The sequence below is a fragment of the Tursiops truncatus genome, chromosome 8, assembly GCF_011762595.2.
Source record: "Tursiops truncatus isolate mTurTru1 chromosome 8, mTurTru1.mat.Y, whole genome shotgun sequence".
Classification (NCBI taxonomy): Eukaryota; Metazoa; Chordata; class Mammalia; order Artiodactyla; family Delphinidae; genus Tursiops; species Tursiops truncatus.
The window spans coordinates 46,041,290-46,057,517 of record NC_047041.1 but is presented as its reverse complement, the minus strand read 5'-3'; the positions used below and the strand labels follow the sequence as shown (position 1 = coordinate 46,057,517).

At 34.0% G+C, this 16,228-nt stretch overlaps 1 protein-coding gene across 12 annotated transcripts in view; it reads right to left on the bottom strand.

Annotated features, from left to right (window-relative positions):
- The window catches only part of PICALM (phosphatidylinositol binding clathrin assembly protein), a 107,679-nt gene that overhangs the window by 33,547 nt on the left and 57,904 nt on the right, over window positions 1-16,228 (bottom strand). For all 12 annotated transcript variants that reach the window (XM_019948686.3, XM_019948687.3, XM_019948688.3 and 9 more), the window contains 7 exons: window positions 14,558-14,669; window positions 12,887-12,993; window positions 10,317-10,358; window positions 7,109-7,194; window positions 5,103-5,226; window positions 4,694-4,830; window positions 2,390-2,493 (listed from right to left, as the gene is read on the bottom strand). In XM_019948686.3, the coding sequence (XP_019804245.1) occupies window positions 2,390-2,493; window positions 4,694-4,830; window positions 5,103-5,226; window positions 7,109-7,194; window positions 10,317-10,358; window positions 12,887-12,993; window positions 14,558-14,669 (712 nt within the window). The remainder of the gene's footprint in view (window positions 1-2,389; window positions 2,494-4,693; window positions 4,831-5,102; window positions 5,227-7,108; window positions 7,195-10,316; window positions 10,359-12,886; window positions 12,994-14,557; window positions 14,670-16,228) is intronic.

Below are 16,228 nucleotides of genomic sequence, written 5' to 3'. Positions count from 1 at the left end.
GGTAAATGGTTAACGTCAAAAAAATGCCTTTTAGAATTTACTGTTATGATCAAAGCTTTTTATATATAAGATTTATTTATCTTAGTAACTTTAATTTTAAAAATAAAGTAAGAAGTCTTAATCTGAATGTCATGGGTATGAACAATACAATGACTAAATTAGTAAGTATTCAAAGTTCTTGGCTTAAAATACTCTTCCACTATCCAATTATGCAGAAGTCAAAACTCTGAAATTATCACCAACTCAGAAGCCAAATATCTTTATATGAAATATAAGACAAGATTTCATTCTTCTTAAATTGAGGGGTTTATATAAGATCACTGTCCTTTCCTCGTATATAATTGTAAGCTTTTGGAAAAATAGTAGTCAGTTGCTACTGCCTCTGCTCTCAACTATACTTGATAATACTTTTTTTTTTTTAAACAGTTTAACAGTGTCACTTGGACACAGCAAGCCTAATGTTAAAATATGGGGGAAATTTTGACGAAAATAGTACATAAACCAAAATAACCTAAACTAGAAAAGGAAATCATGATTAAATGTACTCCCACACTGTATTCACACACAAATTGCCATGGAATATTTCTTCTAACAGAATATAAAACAATTTTTACAGGCTGAAATTACTTAAAATTATTCTCCTACAGTAACAGTCTATCTGCCTTCATATATGAGCTCAATAATTCCAAGCAGAAACTTTGTCATTGTTAGAATTAATTGTACATGGTATCCAGACAAAATAATTTCACAGTTCAGTTTCATTGAAATGTTATATTAGTCCTCATTAAGCCTTCTGTAAAATTTTTCATCTATCTAAAAATACAACTTTTCAGCCTTAATTTTAGAAAAACTGGTTTGTTTTTTTAAAAGGTGAGCAAGCTAAAACTGCTTAAACGGTCATGTTAATCCTACTAATGTTTCCTAAATCAATTCACAATAAGCAGGAAATAAGCATGTAAATTTTGGCAGATTAAAAATCCTAAAATTGTAATGACTGTTAGGATATTAAGAAAATGCTTTCTTAACCTTAATTTGCTGTCTACAGATCATTCAGATAAATAATTCTAAAATATTTACTGACTTTAAAACTAGCTTATCATTTTTAGAAATTACTCCCAGATCTTAAGATTTAGCTAAATTAAACTAGCTTTCAAAATCAATTAGTTTTAAAAATCAAGTTATGGCTCACAAAATTAGTCTAAAAATCTAGTATTTTAGTGTTTCACTATTCCTGTTCCCTGCCCTGTCTTGAACCACAAATAACCTGCCCTCCAAAAAAGAAAACGTCTAATCATTCAACAAATATTTACAAAGTACATGTTATATATCAATAAGTGTTCTAGGCATCAGGGATATATCACTCAACAAAACATTTTAGAGCTCTTCCCTTCACATAGTTTACATTCTATTATATAAAATATAGTCTTAAGAAATAACTATTAAAAAACCCCTAAAAAGTTATTAACTCAAATCAGTGAAATAAAGATGAAAAAGTCGAATACACCATAAAAACTCACTAGAACAATGAATCCTGCTATGAGAAGTAAGCTAGTCAATTCCGATTTTACATGTGACCAACATAAATGTTAAGGTAGCTTGCCATTCTCTAACGGTTCTCTAGACAGTGTCCTTTCTCAGAGTATCTTTCCCTCCCAAATAATTTTTCAGTGTTTATAAAATAATATTGATACTTACATAAAAACAAACAGAAGTACCAAAACCAAACAAAGGAAATGATTTGAAAACATACTAAATGTCTAAGCAAAACTGCTTAAAAACTGACATGGACTAGGCTCATTCCTTCAAAGATGCCAGGTCATGATCATAATATGGTCACCTTAAGATCAAAGAACTACTCAAGGTCAGCAAACTTTCCTGTTGGTGCTAGGGGAAAAATTCTTTGAATACCAAAATCTTGCAGGTCTGAATTAAATCAACATTTTAAATACAAGTAGCATAAAGTTTGTCATGACATTCCTGCAGAGAAGCTAGTGCACTGCCTGATAACACCATCCGAATTTTATTAGAACTTTTATTAGATGAGTTTTCCCCTCTGCAAGTAAATTTTTTTTATATACCAAAGGTAAGATAACCATTACATATTTTTGGGTAATAGAACAGAAATTCAACATTGAAAGAATGATTTCACAACTAAACATACATTTGGTCCTTTTTCATCTTCATTAAACTTCATTTCATAATTTAATTGAACATACATTCCAAAATTGCATTTATAAATGAATGGAAATGTCTTCAAGGGGCAAAACAACTTCACTGTCATATTAATATTTTTCAAGTACTCATGTATCAAGTGTAAGGCAAGTAAACCCCACAGAATGGGGAAGGGAGATGCCTATACAACATACAAAGTAAGTTCATTAATGCTTACCTCCCCATGTACTTGCTACCTGAGAAGCAGCTGACATAGGAAGTACAGATGGGTGAAAAGTTGGCTGTTGCAAATCAAGCAGATCATTTGGTAGCTTTGATGTGCTAGGAAGATATTTTGAAAAGATGCTTTATTTATTAGATAAACTTTGCTACATTAGCCACTCCCCTCATCCACCCCGGTAAATAAAAACATTAAAAAGAAAAGTGAAAAAAGAGTCCCAATAATATAAATCTCCAAAGGAAAAACAGGTGCAACAAGATAACAGTTGCATACCCCTCACGTAACAGCATATTTCTAAGGAGGCCTGGAAAATTATTCAAGTACCATATCTTAAGTTTACATAGGATTCAAATAATAATAGCCCTTCTGGAAAGAATCAATGACCTCCCCAGGAAAAAACTAATTTCTTTATTGAAAAGAACCTAGAACCTAAACAACATAATTTTAAAATATGAAACGTCATGGCAATTAATTTTTTTTAAAAGAAATTTGTTTTCTTAATCTTCAAAAAAACTTCAATTAAATTTGCAACACTAATACTCCTACAAAGTAAAATACCTGTTAACCTTACCTTTATTGCTTCAAATATCAAACAACATACCAACAATACATGGAAAAGCTTATACATGCATATATGATATAAATTTACAACGAAGCCACCCCATTACATAACTCTAGGGGAGTACTACTTACGTAATATATTTCGTGTTACGTGATTAAGGAACAACACAAAAAAAGATCCCAGTTTCCATGAATTGAGGCATTATGTGTATCTCAGCATAGATTATTTTTAACTTACACTTATTCAAAAACAAAAGTTTTGAAGACATATCTTTCAGATGTAAAACGTAGTTTTATAAGTAGATAAATCAAAATACAAATGCATTTAGTGCTTTGGGGAAAAATACAGAATATGCAATAAGCATTCTGTAATAGGCTGTAGGTTTGTCCTCAATTACTGTTAAAAAGGTGAAAATGTTGAGGGTACTAAGTGAAATAAAAAGATTAGTTCTTTATCTAATAATTTGTTTCATCCTCAAACCGTCAACATTCTTTTCCATTTACCCCCATCCCCCCACCCTACTAAGACAGACTTCTTTTTAAGGTCCCTAAGTGAAAAACTTGACACTTAATGGTTCAGTGTTACTGGGGACTAAGGAAGGTATTATACAAAAATCAAAACAAACAAAAAGATAAAGCTGAAAGAGAAACACATAGCTAAATTCAACATCTACTAAGACTTCAGAGAGCAGGTAGCAGCTGAGTTAGTAAAAGTTACACTGAGCTGTGACAGGAGTCGGTAGGTGGAAGGGAAGACCATTTAAGGATGAGTTAATAAAATAAACAGCAACAACAACAAAATCAAAGAAACACAAGCAAACAAAACACCCCATCACTCTCTATGTAGCATTTACCATGCACTAAGCACTGTGTTAAACCCTATACTAGTGATCCTGTGACCCTGGCAGAAATGAAAATTCTTGGGCCTTACCCTGCAGGTGGGGCCCAGAAACCTGTGGTTTAATAAACCCTCCAGGTGATTCTAATGTTAGGTAAAGACTGAGAACCACTGACTTATACCATACATTATCTTGCTTGGAAACTGAGGTTTAAAAAAAAAAAAAAGATTAAGAAATAAATAAACCAGGATTCAAACCAGAATCTGAACTTCAAATTTCTCTAAACCACTCTGAGGTAAAACATAGGAGGATTTAGAAAAATCCAGTTATTCCAATTTGCCTGGAAATATAATATTCCTATTGTTAAGCAGCTTGAAGTTGGGCTGGTAAGCTTCAATACCACAGAAATCTGGCAACTAAACTCTTATTGTGTTCCAGATTACTGAGTTTGAGTTTAACACCAGGGACTAGATATGAAAAACATTTAACATCCAATGAAAGGATATCCTGAAATACATATCATACATACATATCCAAGAGTTATATACAGGGTCTTGAACCATTAGACACTTCACAAATGTGTTTAACTATAGTTAATTTTTTCACAATGAAACGTTTGCCCAGAGATAACCCACCACCTTTCCAACTGGTATACCACCACCTTTCCAATTGGTATAAGTCTATCATTTAGCCATATCCCATTTCTTAAATATTTGAAATATAAAGTCTTTCACTTTATATTTAGCTATTATACCACTACCACCATTTATCACTACCTCCTTTGTGTGAATTTATGATTACAAAATCATGTATCAAACTAAACCTGAAAAACTCTGCAAAATTTCTGTTAGAAGTCTTTAAGCCTAAGTATTCAAAGGTAATCATTAACCACTCCACCTACCTGTTAGAAGAACTAGGGGTAGAAAATATGTCAATGGCTGGTGCAGTCACTATACCCCCTGCTGAGGTGGACACAGGAGAGGCTGCAGTTGTTAAAGAGGTATGAGGTTTCTTTGCAAGTTCTTTTAGGCGCTGTTCCTGTTGAGAAAGGGAACTACCATAAGGAATCCAGAAACCAGATTTGTTTGTATGGCCTCTGAAAAAAAAAAGCATTTTCTAATTTTGTTTTGATAGCAGAAAGGTATTCTCTGTTTTGCCAGTCATTCAATGTCAGGATGAAAAATTAGACTACTGAATGTCACCCCATTTGTACAAATATTTATTAAATACTGTTAGTCTGTACAGAAGTCCCAGTTACTTTATGAACGCCTATACTTGTTTTTCCAAATAAAGAGAATGCACACACCTACCTTTAAAGCTTTTAAACGAGCCTGTTCTTCCTCTAATGCTGCCTGCTTTTCCCTTTCATCCACTTTGGTAAGAGACAGGCCAGTGCTTGCCAGGGAAGAGACTGCATTGGAAAGTGTTGTTGCCCTTGGATAATCAGACAAAGGTAATTTGGTATTTTGCCAAACATTTATTTCACTGGTTATGAAATGGTCTAGCAAGCTAGCCATGGATAGGCACCATAATTATGAATTAAACTTATGGAGTCAAAACCCATACTTCAGATGAAATATTCTACCCACTGACCTAGAGGATTATTAGAAATTAGTTGATCTACACATACATTCATTTATTTTTTTAAAGTAAGTGTTAGACTTTGGAAAGGGTTCACAGTAAAGGTGAGGGACATTGCCTCTTCCAAGCCCCAAGGTAGGGAACCAATGCAATTAGAGAAGAGCTCACATACTTCTAGGAAAACCCTGATGTGTAAAAAGTATTGAATTTCTCATAGAAAATGATCTTCTGCTAATTTACAGCCTGGGTTTGGCAGTACTACTACAGAATACTAAAACATAAGTACCAGCAATAAATAATGTATGTCTAGGTATGTTTCCCTTATAATAACACCCAAAGATGTCATTCCCAGAGGATCCACAGGTTCTCTCAAAGGAAGATCAGTTTCATTCCAGTCACTGGTCCATCTGGCTCCCCCTTTCTGTCTGCTACCCTTTTGCCAAGCTAGAATTTTCTTTTCAAACATATTATATATGCACAATACATCATCCCTTACTGATGGATTCACAGCAAACCACCTCATTTCTCTTATATCAAAACCTTATCCAGATCATAAACCCCAACATTTAATTCCCCAATGTTATTAATCCTAGGCAAAATAAACATGTGTGGTAAAGCATTCTAACAGGAAACTACTCCTCAGTGACTGCTACTAATTTTCCTTTTCTCACACACCAAACACCATTAATTTCTACTCTAAGCACACAAGTGGAAAAACTAAGTTTTATGTAAAATCAATTTTATAAATGAGCCAATATAAAGATATAACTCAGAAGACAAAGGAAGAGTAATACTGCTGTGAAGAAATACAAGAAACCCAGAAAATTTTATGTTAAAAAACATATGAGGTAAATCGGTGTACCTGAGCTACCTGGCTATATTTTTCATTACTTTCTCAAATAATCGGACCTTATAACTTGGCTTATACTTCTAAAAACCTACTAGAAAATCCAAAGAACAAATCTACAATTAAAAAGCATTAAAATCCAGTAATGACATTTTCCTTTACAAATTACTTAAATTTTGTTGCTAAAAAAAAAAGTTCTGAAACAACAATCAAAAAGAAGAAGAGTTCTCATCATACTTCATACAAATTTCTTCTTCATACTGCTAAAAGGAAATCTTCATAAGAAAACATGAGAATTACTCAAGTTACTAACCAACACAAAAATCACGTTACAAGGTCAATAAGCGATGATGTATATTACTTTCAATTTGCTGGTCTTGGTCTTGGAAATCAGCTAAAAGTCTAATAGAATGATTAAAATATGTCCACAGTCAACCCCATAAACTGGCATTAGAGAAAGATGATGAAATCTTATGTCAGACATCCTAGGTTTGAGTCCCAGAATTACTACTGCATACTTCACAGGGCTATTGTGAGGGTTAGTCAAATCTGTAAAAAAGGCATCTTGTAATTATAATACACCATATGAACCTATGCATTTCATCTTAAAGAGAAATACTGACACTATGAACACCATTCTAAACCACGTAGTTTTCACTGCCATCATCTTAACAGATGCTGACATTTACTGAAAATTAAGAACTATCCCCAAAACTTACATGTGTTAATCCTTAACAGCAACTCTCTGAGGTTGATACTATTATTAAACCGACTTACAAATGGTTAAATCAAGATAAAGAGAAGTTCAATAACTTGGAACTTCAGCTAGACTCATCTACTTTCTCAGAAACATCACTACTGTTCTTTGCCCCACAAAGAATAATGTACCTGCTTGCAGCTGTAGAATCTTTGATTTTCTTTCCTTCCAAGGAAGCTAAATGTTGCTCCAAAGCATCAAGAAGACTGCTGGGGGCCTAAAATTGTACAAATATTAAGACTTTCTTTCGTCAAAATAAATCAAGTATCATCTAACACAGGAGAGCAATAAAAATAAATAGGTATATTCCTCATGATCTAATTAACAGTGTAGTTTCAGCCACCTAAGAATGACACTATTATTTTTATTACGTAAGTATGACCTGGTAAGGAGTATTAACAAACATAAAGATATAAAAACTAAGACTATGTGAACATGAAACATTAAGAGAATCTTAGAATTTTCTATATTTAACTTATTTAAATTTTAAATAGAAACACAACCCTAAAAATCAGACATACTGTTGAGCATGGTCCTGGTACTTAATAACTACTCACTGAGTAACTGAAAATGTCCAAACACTATTTCTGAATAGTTATTGACAAATGAAACTGAAGACTAACATCAAGGAAACAAAAACTGAAATCACAGTGAGATATAACTTCTTACCCACTAGAATGGTTAAAGTTAGATAGACTAGTAATATCAAATGTTGATGAAGATATAAAACAAATGCAACTGTCATACAATGCTGGTGGGAGTACATCCACCTTGAAAAAAGCTATGGGTTTTTAAAAAAAATAAAGTTAAATATACAACTACCTTAATTACCCAATTCTATTCCTAGTTATTTATTCAAGAGAGAGACAAATGTTATCTCCACAAGACTTGTTCAAGAATGTTTTAAGCAGCTTTATTTATGATAGTTAAAAAACTGCAAATAATCCAAAAATTTCCAAATTTTCCAATTTAGAAAACAGATAAACAAAATTGTGGTAAATTGACATGATGGAATACTATTCAGCAATTAAAAAGAATTAATCAATGGTATATTCAACAATATGGACAGATCTCAAAACATTATGATGAGCAAAAGAAGCCAGATATGAAAATAGTTGCATGATTCCATTTATATTAAATTCAAAACCTGATACAAATTATTCTATTAGAATTCAAAATAGTTATTTGTGTGGAGCGGATTAGGGAGTGACTGGAGGGGGACAGGAGGATTGGGGTGATGCAACTGATTTATATCTTGAATGGGGTGTTGATTACACAAGTGTTAATGGTTATCAATCCTCATTCAAATAGATATTTACCTCAATTTTTTTTAAAGACTAGCTTTAAACCTTCAGTCTATATATCAAATCTCAACTTAATATGAACAGTTAATTACTTTCAAAAGGAAATCTTTTCTGTGAGTTGAAAAGGAATTTTTCACTATTTTTAAGTGAAGCAAATACGTCAGTGGCATTCACTTACATCAAATATTCTTTAGGATTTCAGATAGAGTTTCTCAATTACAGAGATCCAAAAGCAGTTGCAAGAGACAATACTAGCCAACTTCTCTGCCAATTATGACCTGAACAATTTCCTTCATCCTGTATTTTCTCTCTACATATCAAGACCTTAGCACAAGAAAGATATGGTAGAAAACATTGACTTCTTTGTTGATCTGAGAACACATGTGCACTCCCTCAACCCCAATAAATCAGCAGGCCAACTACTGTCCCAAGAGCTATTGTTAACAATAGCGGTTAACATTTAAAAAGCTCCTGTAACACCACAGGCACTGTGCAAGCTACCTTATATGTAATCACTGACTCTATGAGAAACACACTACTACATATCCATTTTACAAATAAACAACCTGAAACTGAAAATTAAGCAACTTGTCCCAGATCACATATCTGATACATAGCAGGAGCTAACATAGTGTGCAAGGTTTGTCCGATCTGAAAGCCTAGATACTAACTACTATGCTACAGAATCCTAAATTAAAACTGTGGTCATTTAAAGTGTACTTTAATTTTTTCTGAAGGGTTTAAGCTGTGCTTACAAATATTAAACTACCTAGTTATGATAATTAATAAACTATTTCCCAAATCCCTTCTAAATGTATCTGGCTGTTCTTTAAAAGTCAAACCCACATTACAAAGAGTGAAGGAAATGTGATGCTTCACATCCTAAAAAGAGCAATTTATAACAAACAAAAAAAGAATAAATAATCTCAAATTTCCTCTCTTGTGTTTAACTACCATCTTCCCTTAAGTATAAAAAGCTTTGTTTTAATTCACTTGAAAATTTTCTGAATCATTCAGAGATCATCAATGAAGAGGGAGGGACGGAGGAGGGTCAGAGGCTGGCCAACCCTACCCAATCACAATACCATGAATATTAAAGTACAGACACATAATAACAGTCTGGCCTGAGGCTGATGCTTTTTAAACAAAAATAGGTGAAGCTGACATGACAAATGGGGTAATGGCTTATCTGAAACTGCCAAATTAGCTTATACTACTATTGTTCAAACAATGACTCTTCTCACTTTTAGCCTACAGTAATGTGCTTAATCTTAATGACATCAATTATCTCATGTGGGCATATGCAGAAATTTTTTATTTACATACAATCCATAACTAAATCTAGTGCATACTCTTAGCCTGGTGATCAAAGGGATGAATTAGAACAAGTGAGTACAGAGAAAAACAGTAAGAACCTTGATACATAAGGATAGTTTATGCCAGGTACTTTCATTCTTAATGCTCAGTACACAAACACCAAAAAAGGCCAGAACTTCAGGTTTAAAGTTTCCTTCCCAGAAATTTTTAGAAGATAATGATGATAAAAATAATATTATAATAGCTAACATTGAGTACTTAATGCTCTAATTGTTTTTTAGGTATTAACTCATTTAATCCTCCAAACTACCTAATGAAATGGGTATTGTAATATCTGCATTTTAGAGATGAAACTGAACCATAGAGAGAACTTCTCCAAATCACAGGGCCAGCTAGTGGAACAGCCAGGACTCAAACTTAGACAAAGCCTGCTCTCTTAACCCAACATCATGTTCTGAGGTTTATCCCATTTAATATATTTACCTGAGCCAAAGAGCCAAAGTGGAAGGTTTAAAACAGGAAAAATAAATCCTGTATAAGATCATTTTATACTGTAATAATGTTAGAACAATTGTCAGCAATATATCAAAATGTTAAAATCTGTCAAGAAAAATTACACTGATCTCCTTGACAGCAGAGGCTGCATATTATTCATCTTTGTACCCTTCATACCTAGCAGAATATAGCAGGCAGTGATTGGTATTATAACAATACTTACCTGTGAAAGGTCTGGTATATCACCTCTGTCAATTCCAACTTGCTGTAAGAAGAAGAAGCATTGTATTTAATAGATAAAATTACAATAGGGTGTTTTATAAGTAAAATTTAGAAAATGACATTTATGACTAGTACTATGAGCAATATTTTAGAAAGAATTCTTTAAAATTAGAAGAATATTTAATCCCCACAGATATCATTCAGTACTTCCAAGGACACAGATGTTGTCTGATGGCTCTACAAGTTCTAACAGGAGGGGAATAAGAGTTGGAAATTCAACAAGGCTCTTAAGTTACCATCTCCACATCTTCTAAACACCTATATAAACCACCTTGTCACAATCTGAAAAATCCATCACTTCTATGACAAAAACATTACACCAAGAATGAGAAAGGCTGACCATGAACAAGTCCTCTGGGGCATAAGAAGAAGTTAAAGGAACAAACCTAATGACAATGACTCTCTCTCCATATAGTATGCTTTCCCTGGCAATCACCACAGATAACAATTTTTAAAACCTATGTTCACTCAAGCAGGTCAGGTTTTATACAAATACCAAGTGATATTTAACCAGGATATAACTGTCACCACAAAGCAATCCCCATACACTTTCATGATGTTCAGGTACTAGGTAATTTCTAGCAAAAAAGATAAGAACCATTTCTATTTATTACAACACCCAAATTTAAAAATTCTTTTCCCTCCCATGACTATATGACTATATTTCATTTTCTAATCATTCTCTCTTCCTTTTCTCAACCTCTCAAGGGCCAGTCCCAGAATGATAGCAGTAGAAAATTTGATAAAATAATTCATACTAAGATCTTAAGAGCTAATTGATATATTTGTCCTCTTCAAACACATTTAAAAAGGTTACTTGTGTCTTTTTTCATTTTTAAGTATCATTTTGACTTTATTTATTTTTATTTATTTTGGTTGCGCTGTGTCTTCGTTGCTGCGCGTGGGCTTTCTCTAATTGCGGGCAGCGAGGGCTACCCTTCGTTGCAGTGTGCGGGCTTCTCATTGCAGTGGCTTCTCTTGTTGCATAGCATGGGCTCTAGGCACGCAGGCTCAGTAGTTGTGGCTCACGGGCTCTAGAGCACAGGCTCAGTAGTTGTGGCGCATGGGCTTAGTTGCTCCGCAGCATGTGGGATCTTCCCGGACCAGGGATCAAACCCATGTCCCCTGCATTGGCAGGCATACTCTTAACCACTGCGTCACCAGGGAAGTCCCAGTTATTTGTGTCTTTACTCCAAGAACTAAGGTCTCATAATGAAATTGCTAGCCCAAAGACCGCCTCATGAAAGAAAAGAAGCCAAAGGGAAAAGCCAACAAACTAAAACTTTATTTAAGGAATTTGCTAGAATCATAGCATAAACACTACCTTTTTCTGGTTTTAGTATGTGACTGACCCTAAAGAAATGGGAAAAAAAACCCATTGATTTCTCCTTGAGAGATACTTTAAATCCAAAATAAATTTCAGTACACTTCACAAAATAGCTGATTAACACCACAAAGCTATTTTCTTCAAAGGTTTCGTCATCCTTTTCTATCCTATTCCATCTGCTACAGAATAAAACATCACTATGGTAATAGAGCTAGAATCACCAACTTGCTAGTTTCAGATTAACTACTTTGATATTATTAATCAGTTATATAGTCTATTCATCTTCTAGAATTATCCTAGCAAGACACCTCTGGTGGTAATGCATAGAGGGCAGAGAAAGGGAAAACAAACAAAAACACTTCAAGTGCCGCCTCTGTGCAAGCAAGATAATGCCCACAAGCATTACCACAACTACCTTCTGTGACAGTCGCAGAAAATTATTTTTTAAACCGATTTGTAAAATTAGATTATCCTATAACCTACGTTCATGGTTTTCATAATCAATGACAAACAATAAATGCACTATATTCACTTCTGAAGGGAACAAAACATTTTGAACAATGTGGCTCCAGCTGCAACTCTCGCTGGAGAAAAGAGACTTGCACTAACATAGAATATTCTCTACCATATTGAATAGAATAAATCTACAATACATGGCCAATTCCAAACATAAAAGTCACTGCCGGGCTTCCCTGGTGGCGCAGTGGTTGAGAGTCCGCCTGCCGACGCAGGGGACACGGGTTCGTGCCCCGGTCCGGGAAGATCCCACATGCCGCGGAGCGGCTGGGCCCGTGAGCCGTGGCCGCTGAGCCTGCGCGTCCGGAGCCTGTGCTCCGCAACGGGAGAGGCCACAGCAGTGAGAGGCCCACGTACCGCCAAAAAAAAAAAAAAAAAAAAAAAAAAGGCACTGCCACCTACTTGATTTTATAGAGAAATAAACAATTTAAAAATAGATTACTTTTCAGTATTCAATACTGAATTAAATATACAGGAAATTTTTTATTCAATATTATATCATATTCATACCATAGCACAGAATTCAATATTGCATAGTGATATAATTGAATATATACCTTACTATATTTGACACTTCTTTCACTTGGATATAGACTGATTTCTTTGAAATGCACGCTTAAAGACAAAAAAAGCAACTTAAGAGATACAGTCACTTAAAGACAGTTTACCTCTGCAACTTTGAGAAACTCTGAGATTCTTGTCATCCTAGTCAGGAACTTCTTATAGATGTCAAGACCTTCTTTGCACTGGTTCTTTTTCATATCGAAATATTTTTCTGCAAAAAGTAGATGTAAATATACTTTTATTCACTTCAAAATATAACACTCAAAAAGGAAAAAGATTTAAAACAGCTCTAAAGAGATTATATTGATGTCTCAGAGAACACATTCACCCTACAGAAAAAATAGTGTTAAATAAGCTTAGATATTTAAAGCAAATTAAAATAGAGATGCTGTTATACTAAAAACTAAGAAATTATGACTTTACTCATATTACTAGTATGTTCTACAATATTTCTTCCCTCACAATTCCCTAAATATATACTTGCATGTTAATACAGATCACATTTGACTCCATTTAAAACAGTGCTAACATCTATTTCCAAATATTCTTACTAATGATAAAGAAAGATGGGGGCTTCCCTGGTGGCACAGTGGTTAAGAATCCGCCTGCCAATGCAGGAGACATGGGTTCGATTCCTGGTCCAGGTAAATCCCACATGCCACGGAGCAACTAAGCCTGTGAGCCACAAGTACTGAGCCCATGTGCCACAACTACTGAAGCCCGCGCTCCTATTGTCCATGCTCCTCAACAAGAGAAGCCACTGCAACGAGAAGCCTGCGCACCGCAACGAAGAGTAGCCCCCGCTCACTGCAACTAGAGAAAGTCCACACGCAGCAACAAACACCCAACACAGCCAAAAATAAATAATTAAAAAAGAAAGAAAGAAAGAAAGATGGCAACTTTTCCACGTCCAAATGTCACTTGGAAAGCTAATTTAACTTAATATATAAACAGCAGTAAAGAGCTTAATTTATACCAATCACAGGGTGGGAGACTATGCCTTCCAAAACTTTGTAGAAAAGAAAACTTTCCATTTTTCACTTGTTAAAAAAAACAACAACCTTATTTCCCTATCTCCATAGATTAAAGCATCCCTGAATGAGTCTGTGTTAAGCCAGCCTATGAAAAACAAATTTAAATAAATTCTAAAAAAAAAGAAGTACTGAAAAGGGAGAACAATTACATTGGAATATTTGACATCTGACACTTGATACTTTGGCACACTTGGCAGACTGTTAATTGTCTACTCCAACCAAATCCCATTAAAAAAACTAGCATCTCTAGGCGAAATTAACTGCATTCCATATATACTGAATACACAGTAAAGCACCACATTCCTGAAATGCCTCAAAAGTAAAAAGCATCCTTAAAAATGCGTGTTTAATTATTTTAAAATAATTAGCAATCTGAAAATTAAGTTTAGACTAAAATACCAATTTTACAGTTAAAGTTCATTTTGGAGTAAATTGTGAGGAAATGATTTTCCTGAGACAGAAAATTCCAACTTAATTTTTATGAAATTTTTGTATTTCTAAAAATAATAAAACTGATAGAAAAAAAGATATATCTAAAAAATACAAAATTCATCTAGCTGAACATTCTAGTTGTATAAGTATTTAATCACTTAGCATATGTAATCAGATATAAAATTCTTTTCTCCGAATTGTTACAATGAATGACTATATCTCAGTGGATTTTTAGGCAGCTTTAAGTAACAACTTACTATATGACACAAGATAAGAAATAAAATGTTATTTAACTATAGAAATACTTACCCAGCAGGTTAATAATTCCTTCATTGTACGCTGCAAACAGTCTAATGGCATCTTTGAACAGGAGCATGAAGGCAGCATTTATTACCCCATTTGTAAGTTCATTGCTATTAACCTGGAAAAACAAAAAGAAAGATTAGCTAATGTTTTGTTTTAAAATGACAATTACTTCCTTCAAATTAAAATACAATGAATTCAAACATTTAGGTGTATGAGAGGAAGACATTTACCTCTAGCAATCAGTTATAGCCATATAGTGCAAAAATCTTGATCAAAGAGTTCAGATTTATTTAAAAGCTACAAACACAAATCCTACAACATTCAATTTAGTTCAGAAATAAGTCATTGAGAACAAAAGTACCCTTTAACTCTTGAAATTCTTAGGCTACATCTCAAAAGTTTTTTAAGTTCAATTCAACATTAAATACTTCTAACTGCAAAATAAAGCCCATTTCTAGGTAGAAGTTCACTCTGAGTCATGAAGAATTTACTGAATATTTATAAATCAAAAAATATTTATTAAATGGCTACTACAATCACCAAGGCACTGAGTTAAGCTAGGCAGAATATATATATTTTAAAAATATAACTTTTCCCAATATTACAAACAAGCTCACCTTCATAATGGTTATAATAATATTTCTACCTCACACAGTTACTGGGAGAATTAAATGATATACTGAGTGTAAACAGCCTGATGCAGTACTTTACAAATAAATGATCAATATTTATTATTATTAGTGAATTATGCTTTAACAAAAAAAGCACTTATTTGTTTACCAAGAAATACAAGAAACACCTTTAGTTTTATCTTAAAGAAAGAATCAAAAGGATAAACCAAATTTATCTTAAATTCCTTTTTAGATATCTAAGTACATGATAGTTACCTTGTTAGGTATAGAAAAATATAAGCACAAAACTGAATGGTAAGCAACCAACTGGTAAATATTTGCAGAATATCTGACAAGGTTGACTTCCATCATAGAGAGAATTCTATAAGACAATTCACAAAATAAAAAATACATACAGCTAATAACATGTGAAAAGAAGTTCAACTTCATTGATCAAGTAAATTAAAATAATCAAATTAAATTCCTGAACTATCCTTTCTTGAGCACCAGACTAGTAGGTATCAAGATAATCAAAACCAAGGTATTATTCTATACAGATAAGGATGAAGAAAAACAGGCACCTTTTGACAAGTGACTAGCTCAACCCTTTTGGAGTGTTAAGTTGGCAAAATTTAAATTTCTTAAAAATTTAAATGCTGGGACTTCCCTGGTGGCGCAGTGGTTAAGAATCTACCTGCCAATGCAGGCGACATGGGTTTGATCCCTGGTCCAGGAAGATCCCACATGCCGCAGAGCAACTAAGCCCATGTGCCACAACTACTGAGCCCGGGCACCACAACTACTGAACCTGTGAGCTGCAACTACTGAGGCCACACTCGGCAACTACTGAAGCACGCACACCTAGAGACAGTGCTCCGCAACAAGAGAAGCCCGTGAACCACGACGAAGAGTAGCCCCGGCTCGCCCCAACTACAGAAAGCCCCCGCGCAGCAATGAAGACCCAATGCAGCCAAAATAAATAAAGTTAGTATTCCTTAAAAAAAAAAAATTTAAATGTTTATGTCCTTGAACCACCAAATTCTTTTTCTAGGCATTAACCCTA